The sequence below is a fragment of the Odontomachus brunneus genome, unplaced genomic scaffold, assembly GCF_010583005.1.
Source record: "Odontomachus brunneus isolate Ranch 3 - 2012 unplaced genomic scaffold, Obru_v1 Obru_scaffold_036, whole genome shotgun sequence".
NCBI lineage: Eukaryota > Metazoa > Arthropoda > Insecta > Hymenoptera > Formicidae > Odontomachus > Odontomachus brunneus.
The window spans coordinates 2,031,965-2,056,928 of NW_022639486.1; the positions used below are offsets into that span (position 1 = coordinate 2,031,965).

General features: G+C 42.0%; 1 protein-coding gene across 1 annotated transcript in view; it reads left to right on the forward strand.

Moving 5' to 3' along the window:
- The window catches only part of LOC116843791 (furin-like protease 1, isoforms 1/1-X/2), a 253,723-nt gene extending 231,102 nt beyond the window's left edge, over positions 1-22,621 (forward strand). Inside the window, exons 12-13 of the mRNA XM_032814544.1 lie at positions 1,978-2,262; positions 20,457-22,621. Coding sequence (XP_032670435.1) covers positions 1,978-2,262; positions 20,457-20,902 — 731 coding nt within the window. The 3' untranslated portion in view covers positions 20,903-22,621. The remainder of the gene's footprint in view (positions 1-1,977; positions 2,263-20,456) is intronic.
- Positions 22,622-24,964: the final 2,343 nt, after the last annotated feature.

The window sequence follows — 24,964 nt, forward strand, 5'->3', positions numbered from 1 at the left end:
ATTTCCGCTCGCTTGTTCGCAATCGTCGCCGGCGTCCAGCCGCGAAATTTAACCCCTTCCGGTAAAGTAACTTCATTTGAAGCCACGTGTATACGTTTTTCCACAAGCGAAATACTGGTATTAACGCATTCGTCTCTTAAAGAATATCTCTTGCAACAAATAAATCCGCAGGTTGTCCTGACATTAAAATTACAAAATCTTCTGTATCTTCGTTAATTACACATATATTTACGAATAATTAATTTTGAATAAATTAGTTGAATTTATCTCTCAATTCTTCTTATATCATTTGCGTTCATTAAACCTAATTTTGGATTTAATTTTGGCTTAATTTTGGGTTAATTTTGGGAAATTTCTTCTTTAAACACAGTTCCAACTCTTTGTAATAATTATTATTTATCTTTTCTTTCAAAAAAACAAAGGGAGGACATGTTGTCTTAATGGAATAAGATAATTTTTTAACTTGTAATTGACATCACGGTGATTACTTGCAACAAATTATCGCAACGTATTACAAAGCAAAGGTCGCATGTCCAATAGCTCTGCGCCAACCCTTAACGACCAGTCGGTCGTGGTCGAGAAGGTGCAATATTTAAAATTAGCTTCCATTTAGCTCAATTTTCCGTTTTGCCTGTGGCGCGATATAAACGTACAGGTATATCTCGCCCCGACGTAAAAACAATAATCGCCCACGAGTTCTTACCGAGTCGCGTAGGGAAGTACTTTGCATTTAATTTCGACGTACACATTTCGCTGAGTAAATGCGCGTGCGCGGAGTCGCCGCTGATCACTCGGTTATTTTTAACTCTAATTTAATCAAGAGACCCAACTCTCTCCCTTCTTCTCCTCTTCCCTTTTCCTCGCATCGTTGTCCCTACGAGCCAGCTCAGGACGAAATTTTCCCCACGGCATCGTGACGCTTTATTAATTTCCCGACGGCGCCGTTGACCCTCCTCCCCTCCTCCGCGCCGTTTCCACTGTCTCGACTCATCCCTCTTTCTCTCTTGGAACTTTCCGTTCTACCGCCGTCACCCTTGTGAGAACCGATATCTAATGCGATCCTTGCCGGCAAGAACGCGAAACAGTTTGCGAAAAAGTGAAAAGTACGTCGTTCGATAGACAGACAGAGAACTGGAGAAGCCGATAACGAAGCACGTTTATTGGCCGAATTATTATGGTTTCGCGTTTTATGGTAACATTTATTACAGCGCTGAATTGCGTTTCGCAAGGTTTGCGCTCGGCTTGAGGAGTGCGCGCTTGAAAGTAATATCGTATGTACACGTAATATTATTACATAGCACACGGGAATATAATGCGGTAAAACAGCAACCGTCAGAATTTCATCTATGGAAATGGTCGCGAGCTCCGCGAGCTTGCATTTCTATTCACAGGAACCGCGGTACGTACACCACACAGTTCGCTGGAGTTGATTGCAATGTCTGCATGTGTGTGTCTAATGTAAAAATAATAGTAGCTAGTCATTGTTATTATTTTGTGATAGCTACATGATGATTGCGTTACTTTCGAACCGTATTCTGCTTGTGAAACGCAGATAAAATATATGATTTTGGCTTGCGTTTCGTACGTTTTATCGTTTCCGGATGATATGACGGAATATATTTTCCGTTAAACATCACAATGCACCACACCGATATGTTAGATGCATAAATTGTCAAATATAAATTATCAGATAAACAATATGTTCAAAATAGTTTCAAAGTAGTGAAAAAAAGAACATTTTCATTTCACAGTTTCATCTTGAATGTGTGATCGCTTTACTTTCTCGCAGCCGCGAGTATTACATATTCCCCCGGGCGCGCGCATGCCCTCACTCGGTCTCTAATGCCTGAGAAAAATGCGCGTGATTTGTTCGCGTCACGTTTCACGCGAAATCTCCCGCACAAGTCGACGTGAGGTAGCCGACCGCTATCGACCGAGAGAGCCACGCAATCAACGTAGCCGACGGCTTTGTTTCAGATACACTAGAGGAGTGGAAGCTCGTGTTCTTCGGCACGGAAAACTCAGTGGAGATAGGCGATGAGCTGGACAAGGACAAGCCCCAGCCACCGGTGCGCCACCAAGAGACAGTGCAGGACAACGCGGCCACGGACCCTCGACAGAACGCCGTGGACACTGAGGGTGACCCATGGACAGGTAGCCAGCAGGTGGACCGAGTCTCCCACCCGGAGGTACAGAGGCCAACGACGGAAAACCAGAGGAGCGGCTGCGCCACCTTCGAGGCCAGAAGTGGCAGGTGCCTAGGTGGGTGCCTCATACTACTCCTTCTAGCCTACCTGACCGGTAGCGTGCCCGGCTGGCAGGAGCTGATCACCAGCTGGCCAGCCTCGACGGACAGTCGGAGCGAGCCGGGCGCGGAGCCGAAGCGGCTGATCGCGACTGACGTCTCGACGACGACGACGACGACGACGACGACGACGACGACGACGACGACGGTGGCGGCGTCGAGTGCCGTCGACGCGACGACGCGGCACGTGTCTGCGTTAGGTAGCTCGCCGGTGGCGTGCGGGTGTTCATGATGACGGCGAGTTGCGTTCGGTCCCGCGACAGCTCGCGTCGCGATCCTGTGACCTGCGGGAGTCCGAGGATTTTCGCGAGCGGCCGCGCGGACGTCGACGACGTGCCTGACGATCGTCCTTGTGATCGTGAAACTTTAATGTACTTGTGACGTGCGCGTGCACGCGCGCGCGCGCGCGGAAGAGATGGGAGAAGGAAGGGAAGACGCGGAGGAGAAACTAGTTCCTCCTCTCTCTTTCTCTCTCTTTCGGTGCTGTTGCCTCGAGGATGGACTTGGAGGACTTCCGACTGAATTACCCATCGTCTGTCCTCCTCTTTGTGGGAGAGAAGCGGGGTACGTGTTGAGCGATGGACATTTCCGAAGCTGAGGAGTCCATGGAACATTCCTCGCGACTGGTAACGTACGATCTCTTGATCGACGCGCGTCGCCATGAGCGTTGGCTTCCGCGGACTTTGCGTTCGTGTCGCGCACGAGGAAGCGAGTCTCTCGTGGCCACCGTCACGAGCCATCCGGACGCCTGCGCCGTCGACTACACCGTATATTCGTGGCGTCGATGTGACGGCAGCTTCGACTGATCGAAGTTTCCGCGGCGAGGAGGATGGGACGGGTACTCAGCGCGCGGTTCTGCACGATGAGCTCTCGATTTCGCGAAAGCACTCTGGAAGTACGCTTATTTCTCGGGGCGATCTGACTGCTTCCATTCCAAGTGTTACAAGAATTTCGCCTTTTCCCTTCTTTCTCTCGTCGCCGACGCATTCTTGTCAAAGTTTTTAGAGAAAAGAGCATGTAATAACAGTTACGTACGACACGAGCCTCGGCAAAAGGCTGATGTATCACGCGGTAGAAGTTCGCGGGGAAGCTTCGCGCGAAGCGAAATTGCTGACGCGAAATCTCGCGGGAAATCTCGACGTTGCGGGCTTCGCCCGGACGGACACGAGGCAACGTGATTTTTGCATGTTGCTCGAGCTGTTAGCATCGTTTCTTACCGTTATCTTCCCGCGGTGAGTTTCTCCTCGAAGTAACGCAAGGTAAATTCTTCCGATAAACGAGATCAATGCGGAACACGGGTGAGCCATCGCGGCAAGTTTCATGTCGCGGTCGCAATGCGGCCGATAAATAACCGATACTTAAGAGTCCGCGAGACCAACGACGGAAGTCGAGAGTCCATCGTTTTTTATTTTTTTTTCTCGCAGAAATCTTTCCCGCGCGGTTACCATAGTCGCAGCCGTAACTCTACGGGGTGTGCTTGTAAATATATGCGAAGCGTATTTATTATACTTCGTGGAGTTACGCGCGATCTTAGAAGTTCAGAGAATAATGGCGCCGGAATCCCGCGGCATCCTCCTCCTCCTCCACTATTTTCTTCTCCTCCCCCACTTTGGACGCAGCAGAAATGGGGAAAGTAAACAATGTTTAGACAAATGTATTCACCGGAGCCGCTTTGTTTTGCATAATCGTGTTGAAAATAATCGCGAGTCACCATTACGGTGAGTATGTATGTTGTCGGTCTGTGTGTATATGTGTGTGTGTGTTCGCGCTTCTATTCAGCGCTGTACTTAAACGTTAAAGGCGGCCGCCCGAGTTCGAATTTTGCTCGCCTGACGACGAACAAATCGTATTCAATGTGCCAATGAGCTAAGTACCGTACAGCCACTTTTAACGTTAAAGGTGTGACTTTGACGGAAGAGTTTTCTTAGCTCTGCCGCTTCCGTTGCGCCGAGAACTTTACTCTGACACACTCAGAATGACCTGTGCAGCATGGCTGCGCCAATTACTATCCCCATTACGGTAAAACGTACCGTGTGTCTTTGACGAGTCGAAGGAAAAAGCTCGATTTTGTGTGCAATCGCGACGCAGCACGATTCTTTCGCCCAATTCTGCTCAGTCGAAGCCCCCGCCATCATACGTGAGACAGCGTCGCTTCGCATGTGCGATTCTCCGCGAAGCTTTTGTACGAGACAAAAATACAACAAGGAGCCATCGCGCAACTGCCATTAGCGAGACTCGCGCCCAAGTCGATCCTGGAAATATTGCCTCGCGTAACTTATATAGTACACCCGATGGAGCTGCAATCCATTTCGGAGACTCGCCACGTCGTCGATTTTGATAGACGGGAGTGGCCTCAACGTGTTCCAGGGGGAAACAGTTTTTCTCTCGTCTTCTTCTACTTCTCCTTTTCATTTTCTCTCATTCTACCTGTCTGTCTATCTACCTGTGTATCTATCTATCTATTTCTCTTTTCGATACAAACAGATGCACGAAAATACACGATATCTCTCTCTTTCTCTTTCTCTCTTTCTCTCCTCCTTTCTCTCTCTCTATTTCTTTCTCTCAATTTCTCTCTTTCTTTATATTCTCGCCTGTCGGTCTATGCCTCTTTTGTTTTCCATAGTAACATCCTCCAGACTGCCAGTCTTCTCTTACACTACATTCTGAAGCTTCCATGCTTCACACATAAGTACTTCGCGGTCCCTCCAACAGGGTAGGATATTCGGTCGAGCTATCAGCACTGCCGAAACTAGGAGCTACCTAGGATGGTTCTCCGGCTGCCTATGTAAACAATTGGGGACGGGGTACTACACGAGGCCGCGTGTGGATTTTGGGCGCGCATTCAGAGTACCAGGCTTTATTAACACGAACGAGATGATCGTGTGTACAGAAATCTCCGTTGGGAATCAACAGTGTTTTTTCTTATTAACGAGATAATATCTCTACGATAGATTGCACTATTTCTTTATCTCTCTGACAGAAGAATAATATTAAACTACTTGAAATTTAGTGATATTGTTTTGACGATCAATTATTGATTCGATCAATTGATTCGTAGAAGAGAATGTTCCAATGTTAATGTTATTATCGAAACGTATTGTGATTATGTATCAAAGAAAAATAGCTAATATTCTTAATGCTTCAAATACAGAAATAGAATTCCTTTTGTATGCGCGAAGGGAGAGGGTTGATATCGAGACGTTCATAATTCATGTTCGGCCTCGGACGGTACGATATATGCGAAATCTTCGACACACTTGCTCAAACATTGTTAACTATGATAATTAAAAAGAAATCGCGAGAGAGACCCGCGGACTTTAATAAGTAAATTGATCGAGCGCTTTTAGCGTTTAACCAACTCGGCGTCAAGAATGCCGTTAAAGAACCTGATATTTTCTGAACATTTTTTAGACACACTATCGTTTCACTCGGAAGAATCTCTGTAAACAACGGCGAGTACGTTCTTTTGCGAACTTAGAGCTGATCACGCACGCGTGCTCGTTTTGTAGAAATTTCGATCACAGGAATAAGCGGGGAAACTCGACGGGAAAGTCGAGGCTTCGCGGCGACGTTGGCGGAGCGATTTTTCTTTATCGCGGATCGATCGTCAACGAGTTATCGAGTCCGGAGGAAGTTTTCGCATCGAGAATCCGCCACTACGAGGATTCGTTTCTAGGATTTACGATTTATATCACGGCGCGGAATCCAATCATGTGCCGTCGAAAGTTGTAGGCCACAAATCAGAAGTTAACTGCAAAATCTGCGCGGGACAGGTCAGAAATCGGATTACAATCGACACGGTGTTACTTTCCCCCGGATATTGTACACCGCTTTCAGATATGCCGCGATTCAGCGAAACAGCATACGCTGACTAATTGGCGCCGATGTAATGTTTCGCGCGACGAAGCAGTTAATTAAAAGAGGAAAAATAATGATGCATGAATTCATCACATTGTTTGTCCTCAATCGAGAAATCGTACCCACTGAATTTCGATAAATTATCATTGTATTCCGACAAATTTGCGAAAGGTCGACGTATATTTTCCTTATTTTTAAAATATCCGCACGATCCAGTTAATTAATGAGCGTTTTGCAAGAGTCACGAATGGTAACTTGATAGACGATATTTCGCACGGAATTTTCATGACACGTCGAAATTTCGGAAATCGATGCGTCACCAAAAAGCTGGACAATAGTCCGAAAAAGGGGAGAATATCGAATGGCCGCGAAATTAAATTGACGTCACAATCGCAATTCTAAATGTCTGCCACTTTTTCTCTCTCTTTCTCTCTCTCCTAAAGTGGCGCCCTGCGAATGAAACGTTTGTGATTTTTCGAGATGCGCTGATACTCTAATGGATGGCTTTCGAGCGCAATCGCGAGCAAAAAACGTATTAATTCCAGAATCCGTTGGTATTATGTCGGCGCACGGAATTAAAAAAATCGATCGAATGCTCTCCCGTCGGATGCACTGAATATCGCAATTTCGAAATTAGTAATCGTCGCGCAGATTTATCCGGAATTGGTATATTTATCCTGCTATTGGTAGCGAATCAAGCGGAATTCTATTTCACTTGTTGTTTTGTTTAACACAGCAATAATCCATCAGAATTAATTTAAAAGCTAAGTTGAAAAATAAAAGTTCCGATTGTCATGTCACTGTTTCGAATAGCGACGTGAGCACAACGGCGAAAAATTTCACTGTTCAAAGGTTTGATAATGTAAAAGCCCTTTAAAATTTCCAATTACACACACATGCAAAAGGGATGAGCTCAGCTTTCAAACGAATCGCTTCATCTCTCGTAATAGATAAAACGAAAACGGCATATCTCACACTTTCTCTATATTGAATTGTTGTTGGGATTGTTAATATTATTGATTGCCATGTTAGTTAATTAGAGTATATTTTACGTGTGATGTTAAGGTTCGGAGTCTATTCTTACGATCAGCCAGGTTCAAAATGTCTCGGCAATTTGGAACTTTATTATCCATTTTGGAGGGCAAAACGGAGGGATTCTTTCGAGGTACCGAAGAAGAACGTCGTGTGACCTCAAAGTCGCAGATAAGATCAGAAATATCAGACCAAGCGGCCTGAAATCAGGTTACATCAGGATGACGATTAAATTCTCGTCTTTTACAAAGTGGGACGGTCGAGCGCGACTTTTCCCGATGAACACGGGTAGAAAAGGATATTTAATATTCTCCGGTTCCGTCGATATCGAGAGAGAGAGAGAGAGAGAGAGAGAGAGAGAGAGAGAGAGAGCTGCCTAGACTGGAGTTGGTTTTTTTATTTCCGCCGATCGTAGGATGTCCATTTTCTAGGTGGCTGAGCTAGATATCTGTCAGCTAGACAATGCAAGAGAAAGAGAGAGGAAATCCAAATTTTATAGTGGGAGAACGGAAAATCGTGTTTACCGCCGATCCAATTTCGTGGAATCCCATTTTTATATTTTATACGTGCTCTTTCGATTCCTTGCATGCCCGCAGGTAGAAAAGGAAACCAAATTTCGCACAGAATGCAGTATATATACGTGTACAAAAATTCTCGACATCACTTTTCTAAATTCTGGCTACACTAAATAAAATTGATACCTACTTTTACATAACAGAAGAGTCGCTATAGATACGGTCATTTTCTGTTACTTTCAAGTTTGTCACTTTTAAGTTTTAATACTTCACTATATTTTACAACTGACTTCTTTAGTCTAAAATTGAATTGAAATATAATATTGGATTTTACGTGATATTTAGAAAATTACCCAATTTTCTCATCAATTAATTTTCTTATTAATTTCGAACATATATATTCTAATTATTATAAAACTACGATATATAACACTTTTTCATGCATCTTGAAAATTATTTTATGTTTTCACACGCAGACTACGTAATTCGTCAACGTCTCGACATTTTACTGATTCTAGATAAAGGGAATCTTCTCGTCTTATAGACTGCGAAATCCATACGTCGAACTTACAAGATAGTTTGAAAGATTCTTCTTTCCAATTTCACGAAATATTGGCCGGCGGCTTTTATTTTTTTCTTCTTTTTTTTTAAGCGGCCGATGCAGTGAGAAACTAGTTTCACCGGGTCGCCGCGAAGGTTCCCTTTAATCAAAGATTCGTTCCTCGCGAAGTAAGATGGAGGAAAAACGTCGTATCGCGAGGAACATCGAGATGGAGAAAGCAATTCTGATGTCGTTTGAAGCGGCGGAAAGCGGGCCGAGACGGGACGGAAATTCAAAGGCGAGTTGATTCGCAGACGGAGATCCCTTGAATTTCATCTCTGATCAAAAGGGTGGCTCGGTCAGCGTTTTGCAAAACGCCCTAACTCGCGAGCGAATAATTTTAATGACCCTTGCGAAGGAAATGGGAAACCTGACGGGAGGAAGGAATACCTACGGGGATGATTTGTATTGTATACCTACAACTGTGAAGTGAATTCCGACGGATTCCCAATTAGCTGATTTTATTGTTAGAGTATAATATCGGAGTTTGATTTTCGTAAAGTTGTGTGCAATACGCAAGAATTTCTCGAAATTCTCTGACATTCAATTTCTCGAGAATTTCTCGAAATTTTCTGACATTCAATTTTTCGAGAATTTCTCAAAATTCTCTGAAATTCAATGACAAACTCTACTTCAATTGATTAAAGATATTCGTGCTATACTTTTTTTATTAGCAGAAAACACTATATAAAAAAACAAATATGACTCGAATCGCAAGGTGCATAAAATAAGATCCAATTTGTTTTATCACAATATTGAAATATTATTCTACTCGTAATATTAAAAGAAAAAAAAGCGATAAACAAGATTTCTCGATTCAGGCCAACTAATCGATATATAGTCAACTAATCGGTATAGAATTTCCGAATTTGTAAATTGCATGTACATGCGCATGAGATTGTGATTCGATTTCGAAATGTGAGGTACGCCAATGTGCATCAGACTTTCAACGTATATTTGTTACACATCCATTTGCCGTACTACCTCTCTCACTGCGAATTCTTCTCCCGAAAAATGGCCCTTCTGCTTTTACTATTTTCTCTCTCTTATGCTGTTTCTGTTCTTCGGCTTTGTCGTGGTCAACGTTGTAAAAATATTGCGCTAAATAACAAACTCTCCTTCTATCTCTATTTCTTTCTTTTTTTAATTTAATCTCTCTTGTTGTCCATTTTCTTCGACTACACTCGTTGTTTTCGATCGTGATATTCCTGATTTTGGAAAACTATTTATTTATTATAGACATTGTATTTTGATATTTCTAATTTTGCGCGGAAAAATATTTATTATACAGAGTATCTTATTTTAAATAGATCAGCCGAATATCTCAAAAACTGAGCCTGATAGACAAAAATGTCAGACAAAATTTATAAAAGGAGTTTTGAAAAGAAAGAAAAGATAGTGATCTGGAATTTGAACTACATTCATTCGATAATGGTCATGTGGAGGTCATGTGGAGGTCCTGTGGAGGTCAATCTTGTTTTTTAAATAGAAAGTTGTACTTTCTGTAGTAGATAAAAGATCTAGATGATCTAAAAAATCGCTCAATTCTACGTAAAAAAATCCTTAAGACGTGTATGATCTAAGTCCAATAGTTTAAGAGTTATTTAGCAATGAAAAATGCCATTTTTTACTATATTTTATGCACATGCGAATTTATGTATGTATTCGAGATATTCGGCTGGCCTGTGGTTAAAATAGGATTATATTCTGTATAACATAATATCATATATTAAAAATAATCTTGCACGAACTTTGTTTTCTTTTATTGGCACGAGTCTTGATAAATATTGTCGATTAATAATCGTACAATAAAGTACAAAAGTATTACTTTGTATTATTTGGCATATTTTAAATATCTAAAAAAGCGTAGTTCGTACACGCGCAAACGTGCCCGCGGGCTACGTTTTCTTAAGTACTTAAAATATGCCAAATAAATAATATTTTTGTGTTTTATACGATTATTAATCAACAATATTTATCAAGACTTGCGCTAATAAAAGGAAACATAAAGCTCATGTAAGTATTCTATATGAAAGGAAGACAACTTTTGTAAATTTTTCTTTCCATCGATATGCAATAATTACAAGATCTAATAAAATAAATCTATAAAATTCGGTTATTTATCTCTTCGTTAACGATGTGATTTGCATAGTTGTAGAGAATAAGCAGCTCAAATGCGACAACACATATGGCGATGTAAAAACGTTAATTACTATCATTCGCATCGATAACATGTGCTATATATTTGTTTGTTAGGCATTGTAATCTATTACATTTCGTATCAATGTAAGCGGATGCTGCGCATTTGTCGCTGGCGCCGAAATTATTATTGCTCGCAAATGAACGTGAAATTGTTCGAGCACGTATTGTTTGAAACAGATCAGAATGGCTGTTGTTTTGCGAGAATTTAGCGAGTTCAACGATCCTTTAAATAATAAGTTTAGGGTGCAATTCTTAATTAATCTCACGCATCGTAACTTATGCGGGTACTTAGATAGGTGATTCTTGTTCCCAGGTGCGAAAAGCGCACGAGAACAAGTGTGATAATTCTTTCGGGTTGGTTAATTTTAGATTTCGGGATGGCATTATAGCATAAGTCGAATATTTTTTTAGCGTTATTACGATCGATTCTCTTCTCACGGCTACGTGCAATTTGCACAGCATTCGTCGGTGTTTAAAGAGAGGTGCGACGAAAAGTTTCGTTGTTATTTTTCGCGCACTTCAGTAATCTCCTTCGATTAAACTACATTTGCACGCCGTGATAGAAATTAAGCGAAACCACGTGCGTCCATAATTAAATTAGAAAACGACTTCCGTACCTAATAGATGCGCGTTGTGCACGCGTCTACTTACCTGCCACTTTGGTACTTAAACCGAGGCGAATTTACACGGTTCGCTCGTTTCGCACGAATCGTTGAGCCTTGTTGTCTCTCGCGATATCACTGCCGCCTGCTTCCTTTCTCTCGCGCGTGGAGCGCGCGAGAATACCCATATACTATCGATCGCAAAACAGTGGATAAGTACGCGTAGCGTTTCGCCGACAACGGGAATGAACGAGAGAAAAAGAGAATATGGCGGTGGCGTGAAGCGACATCCATGGAACGTTAAACGAAGAACGTTGTAAATTCGCCGATAGACACAGCCTGACACAAGAAATTACCATCGAGAACAACAGTCGTCATAAAAGAGTCGGGATGTTGCGCGACGCTTCAAATTTGTCAATCAGCCTTCTATAATCCAATGTTCTATCCGACAATGATTGCACGTTGCATAGCAATAAACGGGAATGGAATATAAGTATAACGTATAATATATGTTGAATTGAAAAAATCTTGCGCGGCACGTATTCTTGTAGCTCAAATATAAGAAAAGCAGCTATGAGAAAGCCATATGTGAGCCATATGTTAAAATTTGTTCAGGATTATAGAGGGTTAATCTTGTTCGCGCTTCCCACAAAATAATAAAAGAAAAGAAATTTGCGGTAAACGCAAGAAAAATTCTGAATAAGAGAAGAGAGATTCGATCGAAGGATCAATTGGGCTCACTGTTGCATATAAGAAATTATTCTTCCTATCTCCCGTATTCTCACTGCACGTTTAAGCAAGTATGAGCTTCGTCTCAGCATTTCGGGATCAGACGTGATCTTCGTGTAAAAGATTACATTTTCAGCGTCTGACGATTGTATTTAACGACGTTAGATAGAAGTGAGAATATGGGTTCTGATGCATTGACTCTTCGAGGTTCTCTCGTCGAGCATTGCGGCTATTTGCGAGCGAGAAAAGTCGCGTGAAACTGTGCGCGACTCTAGCTCGCGGGACTTCACCGCGACTCGAGGGAAGATGCATTAACCGCGATTTCTTCGATTAATCCCCGACTTCGCCAAGTGACATCCGTCGGGGGAGCTCGGATGGCGTAACGAAGTTTTTTCACAACGGGAATGGAATAATAAAAACGGGACCTCCCGAGCGAGTCGATCGAAGGGACTGGCGACTTTTCACGACTTTTATGACGAACCTCCTCCGCTCGACGCGGAATCTCGTTTCGCTGCCATTCAGGAAGTAAAGGCGAAAGTTACATCGAGGGTCGGCGTTCTAGATCACGAGAAGAAAATAGAAAGAAAGAGAGGTAATTTTATTACATCCTCTAGAATGAGATCCCCCTCTGAGAGAGTAAGAGAGAGACATAACTACACGGAGATCGAGAAAATGTGAGAAGGAGAGCAAGAGAGCGAATGAATGAGAAAGAAAGGAAGAGAGAATGTATTATACATATGTGTATGTGTATGTGTGTGTGTATGCACGCAAGAGTGTGTATGCGAGATGGAAAAAAACAAGAGTACGAGAGAAAAAGTGAAATTACGAAAAAAAAACGAAAGTACAGACCGATTATCTACATGTATAGCGAAAATTTCAGTTCTAAGGATAAGAGTCAATTATATTATCCAGTGAGGGGTGTTAGTTGCCGAGAGAAAACGAAAAAAAGCATGATATAAACGTGGATACTACAAGTAGTACAAGGAACTTTGGATGTGTTTTGATTCGTTCAGGTGTGACGTATCTTCCGAACGTGTACAATACCCGCGACATCGCGTCGGGACAGCCGGATTTCCGATAACGAGGCCGCGAATTTTCACTCTAATAATCTCAATACGCGATTTTTACGGGATTCACCTCGATTGTGACGCATGTTGTACGTTGATTACGACGCTACGACAGATCGTGTCGAATGAACGAAGAAAATTCGTCCATTTCCATGAATTGTAATATCTTTGTTGCAACATCACGACAAAGTATAGCACATATTTCTACAGATTTCATGCAATAAACTTCATCAAACGATAGTAAGAGAGAGAGAGAGAGAGAGAGAGAGAGAGAGAGAGAGAGAGAGAGAGAGAGAGAGAGAGACATTAGAACTTTTATATCGCTATATCGATGCATCAGCGTGTCGCGATTTTCGTATGAGCGCGTGTTTTGTACTTAATTTCATTGAATTCGCGCAGAATGCGATGACGCGAGCTTGAAGCGCGCATCGGGAAAAGATTCGATCTTTCCAAATTAAATTCGGCCGAATCACTCAGATGAGCAATTACGGACGAGTCGGCGTTTAACATTCGATAACGTGTACCACCGATCTCATATGTGGTTCAATCGCGACAATAATTCATCCCGCACGACGTAGTGTGCGCCTCTCACGAAATCGTAATGTGAACGTCGATTTAAAAATGAGAAAACAAAAGACACGACGGTCAAATCTTCACGAGCGAAAGAATATCGCGCTAAACGCGGATAACATTAAATATTACGTTTCCTTTCCAATTCACCTGCGATGAAAAACGACCACCGTTCATAAATCACCGTGACAATCTCATCCCCTTTTTAGAGCCGCAAATATCGCCTTGCAAAATTTATTTCCGTCCCAAGACGAAGACAATACCTCTTTTCACGATCCTTAGACATCAAAACGCATTTGAGCTACTTTCAGCCGTGTTTTCCCGCTTAAACGACGTTACATCTTTGTGTGCCGAATTGATTAATTTACAAATAAAGTCAATTAAGAGTAAGAATCGCAAGTGATGCGATGGAAAAAAAATAATCGCGTTTGCGACTCATCGAGAGATTTCACGAAATTATATTCTTTTATATTCGTGAAACTCATCACTCGAGCAATTACGATACGATACACGGTGAAACACGGCCAACGCGCACAAACATTTTGTAGATACGCACATATTTCGCGCAATCAACTCGCGACGCAAATTCACTTACTCGCTCGTTCAGTGTCGAACACTCGCCCAATCTGGATCCCCGACTGCTGTCCCGCCGCGTTCGTCCGCCATATTGTTAATGTATCTATTGTAAATGTTTGTATGTACTGTAAAATGTATCTTGCTTGGAGAGGCGACATATCTTAAGTTATAGAGTTCCCGAGGAGGTGAGAAGAGATGCGAGAAGCGCGCCACATGCATCTCGCGCCACGTTCACGCTCGCGCGTTCGTCCCCTTCGTTCGTTTCCTCCGTTGGCTTCATGCTCTCTTCTTTTCACCGCGATCCATTCGGTATCAGATCCGTCGTGTTGACGCACACATACGTATGTACACCTAAACCGAGAGATTTGCCCGTTCGAACGACGATTAGCGCGATTCGGCGAGGAAAGGACGCGGAAGGAGGCGCGACTCGTGCGGGGCGCGAGCGTCTGCTACATACATTTATGTACACATATACATAATATATTGTATAAGCAATGGCAAAAAACTACTACGAGTCATTATATGCGACATTGGAATTTGTATATCATGAACGAATTAAAAGAGGAGAATCTCCTGAATAACTATCTCGTGGACGTCATTAATCCGCGATCGGTTCGACGGTCCTGCGGAGCGACGTCGAATCGGCGGCTGAACCGCATGCAACCGCATGAAACTCGCTCCACGGTAAATATCGAGCGCGATAGTGGCTTTCTTGACGGTCAAGAAAGTTCCGGTCGTTCCTAAACGAACAGTCTGTCGGTCGGCGAACAAGTTGCAACGGGCGAATTGCAAGGAGGAGTTTCATCACGTTTATGATATTTGAGAATGATCGTCTCTCGATCGAGTATGATCGATAATTGTGTCGACGGAATCTGCTGGACGTTTGCCGTCCACTTGTTTGCAGGCTGAGTTTGTCGAGCGCGACTCACCTAGATTATTTCATCGACGGTGAGGAGCGATGACTCGATCGTCCGTTGATTCGACTTTCGCAAGCGAACGTGACGTAATTCCTTTGTCGACACGTCCCGTCGATTCAAAATACGACTCATACTGCAATCCCACTTATGATCTACCTACCTACTTACCCGTTCGCCGTTGGTCTAACTTACAACTCACGACTCAATTAACGCTCTAACACTGTCGATGCTCTAATCTCTCGATTACGTGAGGACGCAGGTATGTGCCAAACTAAAGTGCATGCTTCCGTTCGTAGGTAGAGCCGTGTGTGTCAAGTAGAAGTTCGGCGTATGAGCTGTGCATGGGTTGCCATAATTCACGTAATCGTCGTTTAATTTAGTCTTTAATCCCCGTAGTTTTCGACACGGATTCTAGAAATTTACGTAATATCGGGAGCTGAGAGGTGAAATGGGATGTCTTTTCGAACCAGCATTATTTTAAAAAGTCTGAATTAACTGTCCTTGCATGGTTTTCTTCATAATTCATCCATTATCGATCGTCTTTAATTTCAGCGTTATCAACGCGATATAATATTAAGAAATTCTGCGTGGAAAAATATTGTTGGATAATGATTGTAAGCTAATTATTGCCGGATATGTATTGCATAGCGAATGAAGCATCATTCGCTATACATATAAAATTTTTCTTTGTTAAAATATTTAATAAATAATTTTTTCCAGAGGATCCTATGCAAAATTATGATTCATTTATATTACGATTATATTAGAAGTTCGCTTTTCCATATATCAGTTCTTGTTCTTTTTTTCTCTCTCTCTCTTTCTCTTTCTCTCTCGGGCATTAATATTTCTTTAGCGAATTTTCTCGTTGAGATATCACGAGATTAAAAGCTTCATAAATTTTTTCATCACGGTTGACGTTAGCAAAGATCTCGGGCAGCGTTTTACAGAAACTAATTACGTCCGAAGCAACTAAAAAATACTGATTTTAAAGAAATTTATCATTTATCGAGAAACTGGAAATGCTGGATTGCATTTTTACGATATCTCTTAAAGACAATAACAACTGTGTCAAAATGATAATGCACGACAAACAAATTTCAATATGTGTTGATCTTTGTAAGATGCATGTAGCGATAATTAACGCGCAATCAACACGTTTCTTTGCGACAAAGAGAAAAAATTAAAACAAGTAGTACAGAATAAGAGTTCAAAAAGATGAATGAAAGAGAGACGTTACGTCACTCAGAAGTAAAAAACAAAAATGCAGAAGGGAAAAAGAAAAGTTTGGAGGGCCAACGGCGGTATGAAGAAGTTTAATTTAACTTCATTGCTAAGTGCTATCGTCTTCTCGTTACTCATGAATAATTCAGTAAACTCTGAACCGGTAAACTCCGAAAATTGCTGTACGATCTCGCCCATGTCATTTTCGTACAGCATAATATGCGGCATAATATTTAATTAAATCAGCCGTTTAATTAGATCATAAATTTTAAAATTAACACAGAGCTCATATATATCCCAGAAAGTGCGCTGATAATGGTGAACAATTCACGCGGTAATAGCTGCGCGTAAATATTGCATTCTGACAGAGACAGAGAGAGAGAGAGAGAGAGAGAGAGAGAGAGAGAGAGAGAGAGAGAGAGAAAGAGAATATACGATATTTGCATAATCGGATAATTATTACGTTTACATCCAAAACATGCGTTGGAAATAGCCATCGGCGTGCTTTAGATGTGAAAATTTCACTCGACACAAACGATTCCTATCGATTCATCGCCTCCAAGATGACATGTCGAGACGCTTCGTTGGAAATACCACTGCCGTTTGTAAAATATGCATGCGATGCACCTGCGAATGCACTTGAACTGCACTTACCGGCGATCTCAAAGCGTCTTCTAATTTACCCTCGACCCTTTCAATTCTGACTGTATTTGCACCACGTGAATCTAACAAGGTATACACATCCTAGAGACTCTTCAACCCTGCTGTTCTTCTCTTCTCTCGACGTAAATTAATATTCTCTCGACGTATATTAATATTTTACGTAACATGTGTGCGTGGTGAATTTCATGATTCGCGGCCCGTCCATCCAATTTTCTCGTCAGAGCTTTTTTTCGATCCACTGGACCATACATTACTGTGTAATGTCGGAAAGCGTTACGATATTAAAAGTATTAAATCAACTTTACGCGCGATTTTCACGTTGCAGTACGGCTTCTTTTCTAATATTTCACGGTACTTCGTCTATCGATACTCATGTAATTATACATATTCATTGCTCATATTATTGTACCAACTCCACGCAGAGGCGCTATTTCCCGAAGACGTAATTTTTTTCCACACGATTAAATCGAACGTTAATGCCGCGTCCTTCGTTACCTCGTCGTCATATTTTATCGCGATTGAGACGGATGTGGACTGAACAGCGTTGAGCGACGACACGTCGGAGCAGCGTGAGCCTGCGACGCGTACGGTATGGTGCTGGTACAATTATCCGTTATCGCGATCCTACTGGGACGGTTAATCCACCGCGCGGCAGTAACTCTTAGGGATTTGACGATTAACGGTACGAACACCATCCTAGCCGGACTGTCCGGATTCCCAGTGTATTATCGAAGACTCGTCAACCGCCATGAGTCACCCCGATCGGCCGTTCGAACATTAAGTCCAAGTTAATATCGCCGATCCACAGTTTCTGTGGATATACCTGCGATATTGCTACTCGTGCGCGCGGCCGAAAATCCAATTCCAATTCGTAATTAAATTCGCATGCGAACGAAAAACGAACGTGGGATCTCCTTTGCGGGCCCAATGCTACTAAGACAGCCGTATATATCCTCCAAATCTCAATCCCGGCCTAATCAATTTAATCGTATATTTATTTTAACTCTGCTTCTGATTTTAAATTAACTCGCTGTTAAAGCTCCAAGCGGAATAATTATCTGTATAAACTCACGCTCGCAATTATCTCTCTTTCCGCCGAGTTTCGCTTAAAGAGAGAGAATTCCATAGCGATCCGTCAATTGAGTGTTCCTCGTGTAATCGACACACGTAATCGACTCAAAATTGCCGATTCCTGAATATCCTCCACCGCGTAATCACTGCGCGATCCGCAAAGCGAGGAGAGCTTCCTTTCTCTCTTTCTCCCTCGGTGGACGGGTAGGAATCGAGTCGTCCGCGTGATACGACTTGGACGGAGCCGTTCGAGAATTGTCACGTGTATGTCGCTTTATCCCTTTATCCCATAGCAGGTTCAGAAAACGTATTTAGGTACTGGGACTCTCCGTTGGGGCGAGTGTCGGACGCGGACTTTCTCAGACCGGCCACCAACTACCACGAACCACCACCAATCATCACCATCACCAACCACATCCACACATCCACAACCGCACATGCAAAAAAAATAAAACAGACCTATCCCTGATCTCTTCACCAGCACGGTGAGTCATACTTCTTCTTCGTTCTATATGATATCCTATTTTGATCCTCCGTCGCAGCTTTCTACCCTCTCGGGAGTACTGTCTGAACGCCTGAGAACGATCGAAATTTGTTTCTCTAATCATGCGCCGAAATTAACGCGGTATATCCCAGAAAGGATATGTGCTTCCAAATTTATTGGCTGCTTAATAATAAACTTCTCTATTTTCGTCTCGGCGAGATGTTCATCGTCTCGATGAATCGCTAACGCCACTGGAAATTGGCGCGATCTAAAACCGATAATTGGTCGGCGAAACCTTTTGGCGAATCTTGAACGCACGGGAAATTTAATTCGAGGGTTAATTGCAAAGCGCCGCCTGATGTCAACAATTAAAGTGCAAATTTATTCTTCGTCCCAGGAAAGCTCCGCTCGTGACTGCATCGGTAATAATTCTCACCGCTATTCACCGACAACTTTCTAGCGGCAACCCCCAGTATTTTGCGCGTATCTCTCGTATTTCGCTATTACGCGAATGATCAATTCACGACTGTTCTCGATGCTTAATACCGTCCTCGTGATATTTGACGTCGTCGACGAGTAAAATTAATTGGGTCTTAGTGTCGTTATCGTACAACGTAGTTTTCGCAAAGTTATTGCGAGAGGCGTCGTGTAATTCGGAATACGCCGTAAGGCATTCGAGAAGTAGACGCGTTCCCTCAGGTTTCACGTACTCCGACGAGAGCGGTAGACTGTATTTTCTTATTTCACGCTGCTAATGGCTTGCTTCGCCCTTGTCTTTGCACGCTTCTCCTTCGCTTGTGCATTTCACGTATTAAGGGATCCTCACACTTGTTATTCCGCCGCCGGTATCGATTGTTGTTACTATAAATAGCGTACACTGACGCGCTCGTTAATTCGTCGGTGTCGCCAAATAGTAGACGACTGAGTATGAATAACAGACGACTGAACGCGAATTTCACTTGATTCGCATACCGAACCCGAGAACGTGCAAAAAACCTTACTTATTCATATATGATTTGCAAATGAAACGTACGGCATGGTAAACGTGGCATGGCACACGTATGCTTTCGCATGTCTTCGTAAGTTTCGAACATTGTTATGTTTACACGCTTCCGTTCGCAAGCTTCCGTTCACGTCGCAATTACGCATTTTTATTCATTTATCCGGAAATCATCTTCTGCAATCTCTATTTTAGAACGTAGAGCGCGATTTGTCATTTTTTTAAGCGGTCCACGTTTCTTTTACCGCCCGCATATTTGATACATTAGGCTTGGGCGAAAAAAGCAAACTCAGCCACTGCAAATCAATTCACTCAGTGAGTGTTTATCCAATTAATTGATTATGCGAAAAAATGTCTTGGAATAATAATTTCTTATTATTGTGTTATCTTATATGTGCATAAAAGCATCAAGTAAGATTATTCCTTCTTATGAATAATATTAATTTCTGTGATTAATGTATAATTTTTATTTCATCATATCTGACAATTAGCATTAATTGGCACAAACGGTGTTCGCCGAAGCCTAATTCATATATTAGTGGAATAATCTAAGTTACATCGCTTGCCTTATTATTGTAAGACAGCTTATTTTAAGTTATTTTATTATGTGTATACACACTTTACTCATAAGAATACTATGAATACTACACTTTGAATACTATGAAAATGGCGTTACAGATAAATCAGAAGAACAAAAGAGCAACCAATTTTCGCTCGTTTAACTGTTCTAATTAATTACCACCATGACTTGAATCGATTAAATCAAATGACTAACCCACTTTCGTTGAGAGAGATGACTTCGTAGCTGTCTTATCGATTCTGGTTTGCGTTTGCAACGCCATTCACACCCACCGCGTCGACACGTAAGCGATATCGAGCGCAACGTAGCACAACCAAGCATCACACAGCAATAACAGCAACAACAACCACCACTACTTCTACTACAACGACACACTACGACAAGCACACACGACATTATTGTCGACATATCGTCGAATATTGGCAGAAACAAAAAGCGTCAATGCTGTATCTAATTTTTTCAGTGTGCAAGCCGAACTGGTACAACGATAACAACGGTGGCTGCTTGCAACAATGTCCATTGGGAACTTACGTGGTCCAGGATTACGATAAGATGTTCTGCGTTAAATGCCACTACTCGTGCCTATCCTGCAAAGGTCCCAGCGACACGGACTGCGTCACCTGCCACGAGGATTCGACGTTCACGTTGAACGACAACGGGGAGCATTGCGTGTTGAACAATATCGTTTGGAAGATACAGTCCACAATGTGGTACTATAGAATGACCATGCTGTTCTTGATCAACATTACTTTGATGATCGTCTTCGTCATTTATCTCGCGTCCTGCTGGTACATCCGCCGGCGCAAATGCGCCCATGAATACAATCAAGTGTGGTATACCGACAACGGCAAGGCTCGCGCGGACATGGAACGATTGCAGGATAACACTTGCGTCTCTGACAGCGAGTGAGAACCATTAACGTCGGGAAGTGCGAAAATATTTCAGCACAATATGATATTCATGGGGACACTTTTGAGAGTATTTTAAGAACATCAGTATTTGGTGATACTACGGGAACTTTTGAAAATGATGCGATAACATTCTGTTGGTATCCCGGGTTAGCATTCCGGGTTAATATCCCAGGGATAATTAGAGAAATATCCTTATAGTGCGAAAATAGTAAAAAAAACTCTGCCAATATATGTGCAAAACTATTCGGAATTTGAATTTCCGAAAAGCGTTTTCCGAAACTAAAAAGAAACTGGGGGAAATTTTGAAAACTCTTTAAAACGTCCAGTTTCTATTTTAGTTAGGGAAAAATTTAGAATTTTCATAGAAACATGAAAAATTCTTAAGAATTACTTAAACTAATTTTTATAAACGAAATAATTTTGGAAAAGACCTGAAAAATTTTTGCTTTTTTAAGATAATATAATGTTCCGCGAAAATATACTGAAACTGCTGTAAAAGAGCGTGTGGCATCTTTACGAGACTGATGGGGTATAAATATTTCGATCCACAAATGCGCAATATATAAGATTATTTCTAAGTAATTTATAGTATTAATATAACGAGCATAATCAATTTGACGTTCACGGACCGATCAAAAATCGAGATATGCAGGAAATAAAAGAAACGTTAGGAGGAGAAGTATAACAAAGATTCCCTTCTCGCAAGGAAAAGTGTTTCTTTTCCTCTTGCTCCTCCAAATATTTTACAAACTTATCTACTGCACGAGCTCAGAATTCCGTCGTCGAGTTTAAAAGGTATGCTGCACACTTTTGCGAGTGTGCGAGGAATGCTCCTTTCGCAGCGGCAATTCGCGGGACGTCCGGAACATAAAGCGTTAATGGCGCCGATAGTTTCCTTTGAGACGATCGTCACGTCGCGATGCCAGTATTGTAGCGATAGTTTGCAACGGTCAGCCGTTTATCGATCCCTGGAGTGGACTAGCGCCAAGTAATGTCCCTCGAGGCCAGTGAGTGATTTCGTGCGATTCAGTGAGTCTTAAGTACTTGCACGGACACATCCGGACATCTATTATGCGGTCAAGAGTGAGAGTGGTGAGCGCCACTTTGAATCGCGGTTATTCTGTCACGAGTAACTTTGTGCAAGACACTCGACCGATGATAAAATGTCGTGTGACTTACGCATAAAGCTAAAAAAGACTTTTGTAGGTTAAAAGAATAGTCGCGTGTCAAATAATAACGATAGCCGACGCACTCATTCCTGGATTTTCGCGGAAGCCTCAATGCGCAGAGGCGGAATGATATTTTTGATTTATTATTATTATTTTATGGATTCGCGAGTCGTCGAGTTCCTAGAATGATGCGAGTAACACACGGCGCGATTTGATTGACAAGATTGCCGCGCCGTACAGTATATACGCGCACGACGCGCGTCGTGCGCTGTAATCCAGAGCGGTGAGGGATTAATTTCCAACAAATAAAAACCGAAGAGAACAAACTTCATTTTGTGATTAAATGAAAAAAAAATATTACGTATGCTTTTGCGCGAGCAGTTTATCTCAGTACTGTGATACGCATAGTAAGGTCAGTTGTAAGTAGCCATCATCCCTCTCTCATCGCCCGCTGCATTAACCCATAATTGTTACCAATAAACATTAATTTGACGCGATGTACATTGTTCTTGTTAACGTTGTGAATTTAATAAAGCGATAAATGATAATAATGAAAACGCCAATATCCCCGTCATCTTCCTGCCATATCTTCACATTTCTCCAAAGATTATTAAATCTTCATCTTTGCAAGAAAGGCGAACAAATTTATTCCACAAATTCCGTTTCTCACATTTTTTTATGCTTGCAAGACTGTAATTTCTTTCTTAACGTTACACATCGCGCGGCTAATATAGTAGCTCATAACTGCAAAGCAAACTCTTCTCAGTTACGAGCAACGCACCTGAAGGTACAAGTTAATGATGCAGCTTTTTCATTCTAATTTACAGCTTAACGTCGAGGATTGTCAGCGAACGGAGAGGAGCCAGTGTTCAATGCCAATACGTAGAAATTAGAGGTGATGGGATCCAACAAACCGTAATATGTAGAATAAAATATGTAGACATCAATTAAAACAATAAACGAACAAATCAAACATAATTTCTGCAATCTCTCTTGGAGCGCTGACGCTACGTTTATACTACACTACGTACATCGACGAGGGATTATCATCGCCGATCGAGTTGCGAAAGTAATTAATCTGCGACGTGAGCAATAATCGCCGGTAACGAGCGGAGGATTCTCGTCGCGATCGGCAATCGCGACTGCTTATCCCAATCAGCGAACTCATCTCGCACAGTCGACAGAGGGACTTACCGTGTCGCACAGACGAACCGGCTTTGCTAATTGTCGCCAATTAATACTCCCGCCTGAGCAATCTTGTTATTGAACTTCGAGATGGGAATCCAGTGACGGGATAAATGGTAAGTATGCGTATGCGTGTGTACACATGTGTAGAAGAAAGGGAAAAATGACTCTCCGAGTGGATCGGAAAAACTACGTGAAATGAAATCGCGGAACGGATTATCCAATAATTCCTGCATATTCATTTCTATTGTTTACATGTTTATGCGAAATACGCTTTTGTTCTAGCAAAGATTGTAACACAACATAATGGAGAACGTGAAACTTCGCGCTTACTGTAAAAAATGTTGATCTACCTGCATTCAGTGTATCTGTTTATTTGAATGCTTCATAAAAGTCGACGATGAGATGTATTTTCGAGAGAAAGTAAAGAGAGAAAGAGAAATAGATTTTCTGCGAAGAGTCATCGCGATCAATATTTATCGGCGCAATAAATATCACGTCTTTCTATTGGATTTGTTATTGCAATGCGTCGTTTCACGCACAGTTTCACAACGGAATCGTTCACACTTTTGACGTGCGTTATAAAAAAGAAAAAAGAGTATCGAGCGTAAATCGCACGTATCGCTTCATGATGCACTCGGTTACGGGAATTCAATCATTCATGTCATCGATGCAAAGCGCGATGCATGCGCGCATGTATGAATGAAAAAATCGAACATGAATGACGAGTGAATGTTAAGAGGCGAGATATTGATGGAAAGTAAAGTGTAACTTCTTTGATGGCCTTTGCGTTGAAATGACGTCATTTTAACCTCGAGTTTTCACTGAAAAATGGAAGTTTTTCACCACAAATTTGACAATCTTATTGTTAATAATAATAAGACTCAACAAAATTCCGCGAGATTGTGTTAAAGTAGATTAATAGATCAATGTAGTGTATGTATTTCGTTCTTATCGAATGTGAATTTAAGTAGATGCATACACGGAAAAAAAACAATAAGTTGGCCCATACATAAATCTGGTTGTGTGCCAAACCATATTCAATAACAAAATATTGTGCAACCACAGAAAGCAATTGTTGAGTTACAGTGACGATATCTGGTTGTTTCAACCAGAGTGTATCCATGGTAAAATGCCACTTCAATCGATTTTTGGTTGCCACAACCAGATCACGCGCAACTACATTGATGCGGTTGATGTACCAAATTGTCACCATTATACTAACTATACACATAACCATCACACAAAGATAACTAGAGTGATACAACTGTGCCGCTCATAACTAAATATTTCTGGTTACGTGCATTATATCTTTTCTTTCCATATACCTATGCTACGAAACCGTCTAATAAATGCCACAACGCAAGGGGGGTTAACAGGCTTCTGGACGATTATTCGCATAAATTGTTAGTCAGCAGTCATGTTCGATAATTAAGAATTATCGTGAAAGCAACACCATTGCTCCCATGCGCGATTTTCCACGCAGGTCCACGTATCGACTCCGCCGTCACTTATGAATCATAATTTTGCACGTCACACGTCCGCGCGGACATCGCGGCTAATAAAATCCTGTTACCTTCCTTCCGTCGTGAAAAGTAAAGTATGCCGAGAGAGCAAACTGCTGTTGCGTCTAGACGAACGACGTTATCCTCGTCGTGACATGAGGGTGGTGTATAAAACGGCGGGTTTATACGGCACGGCGTCAA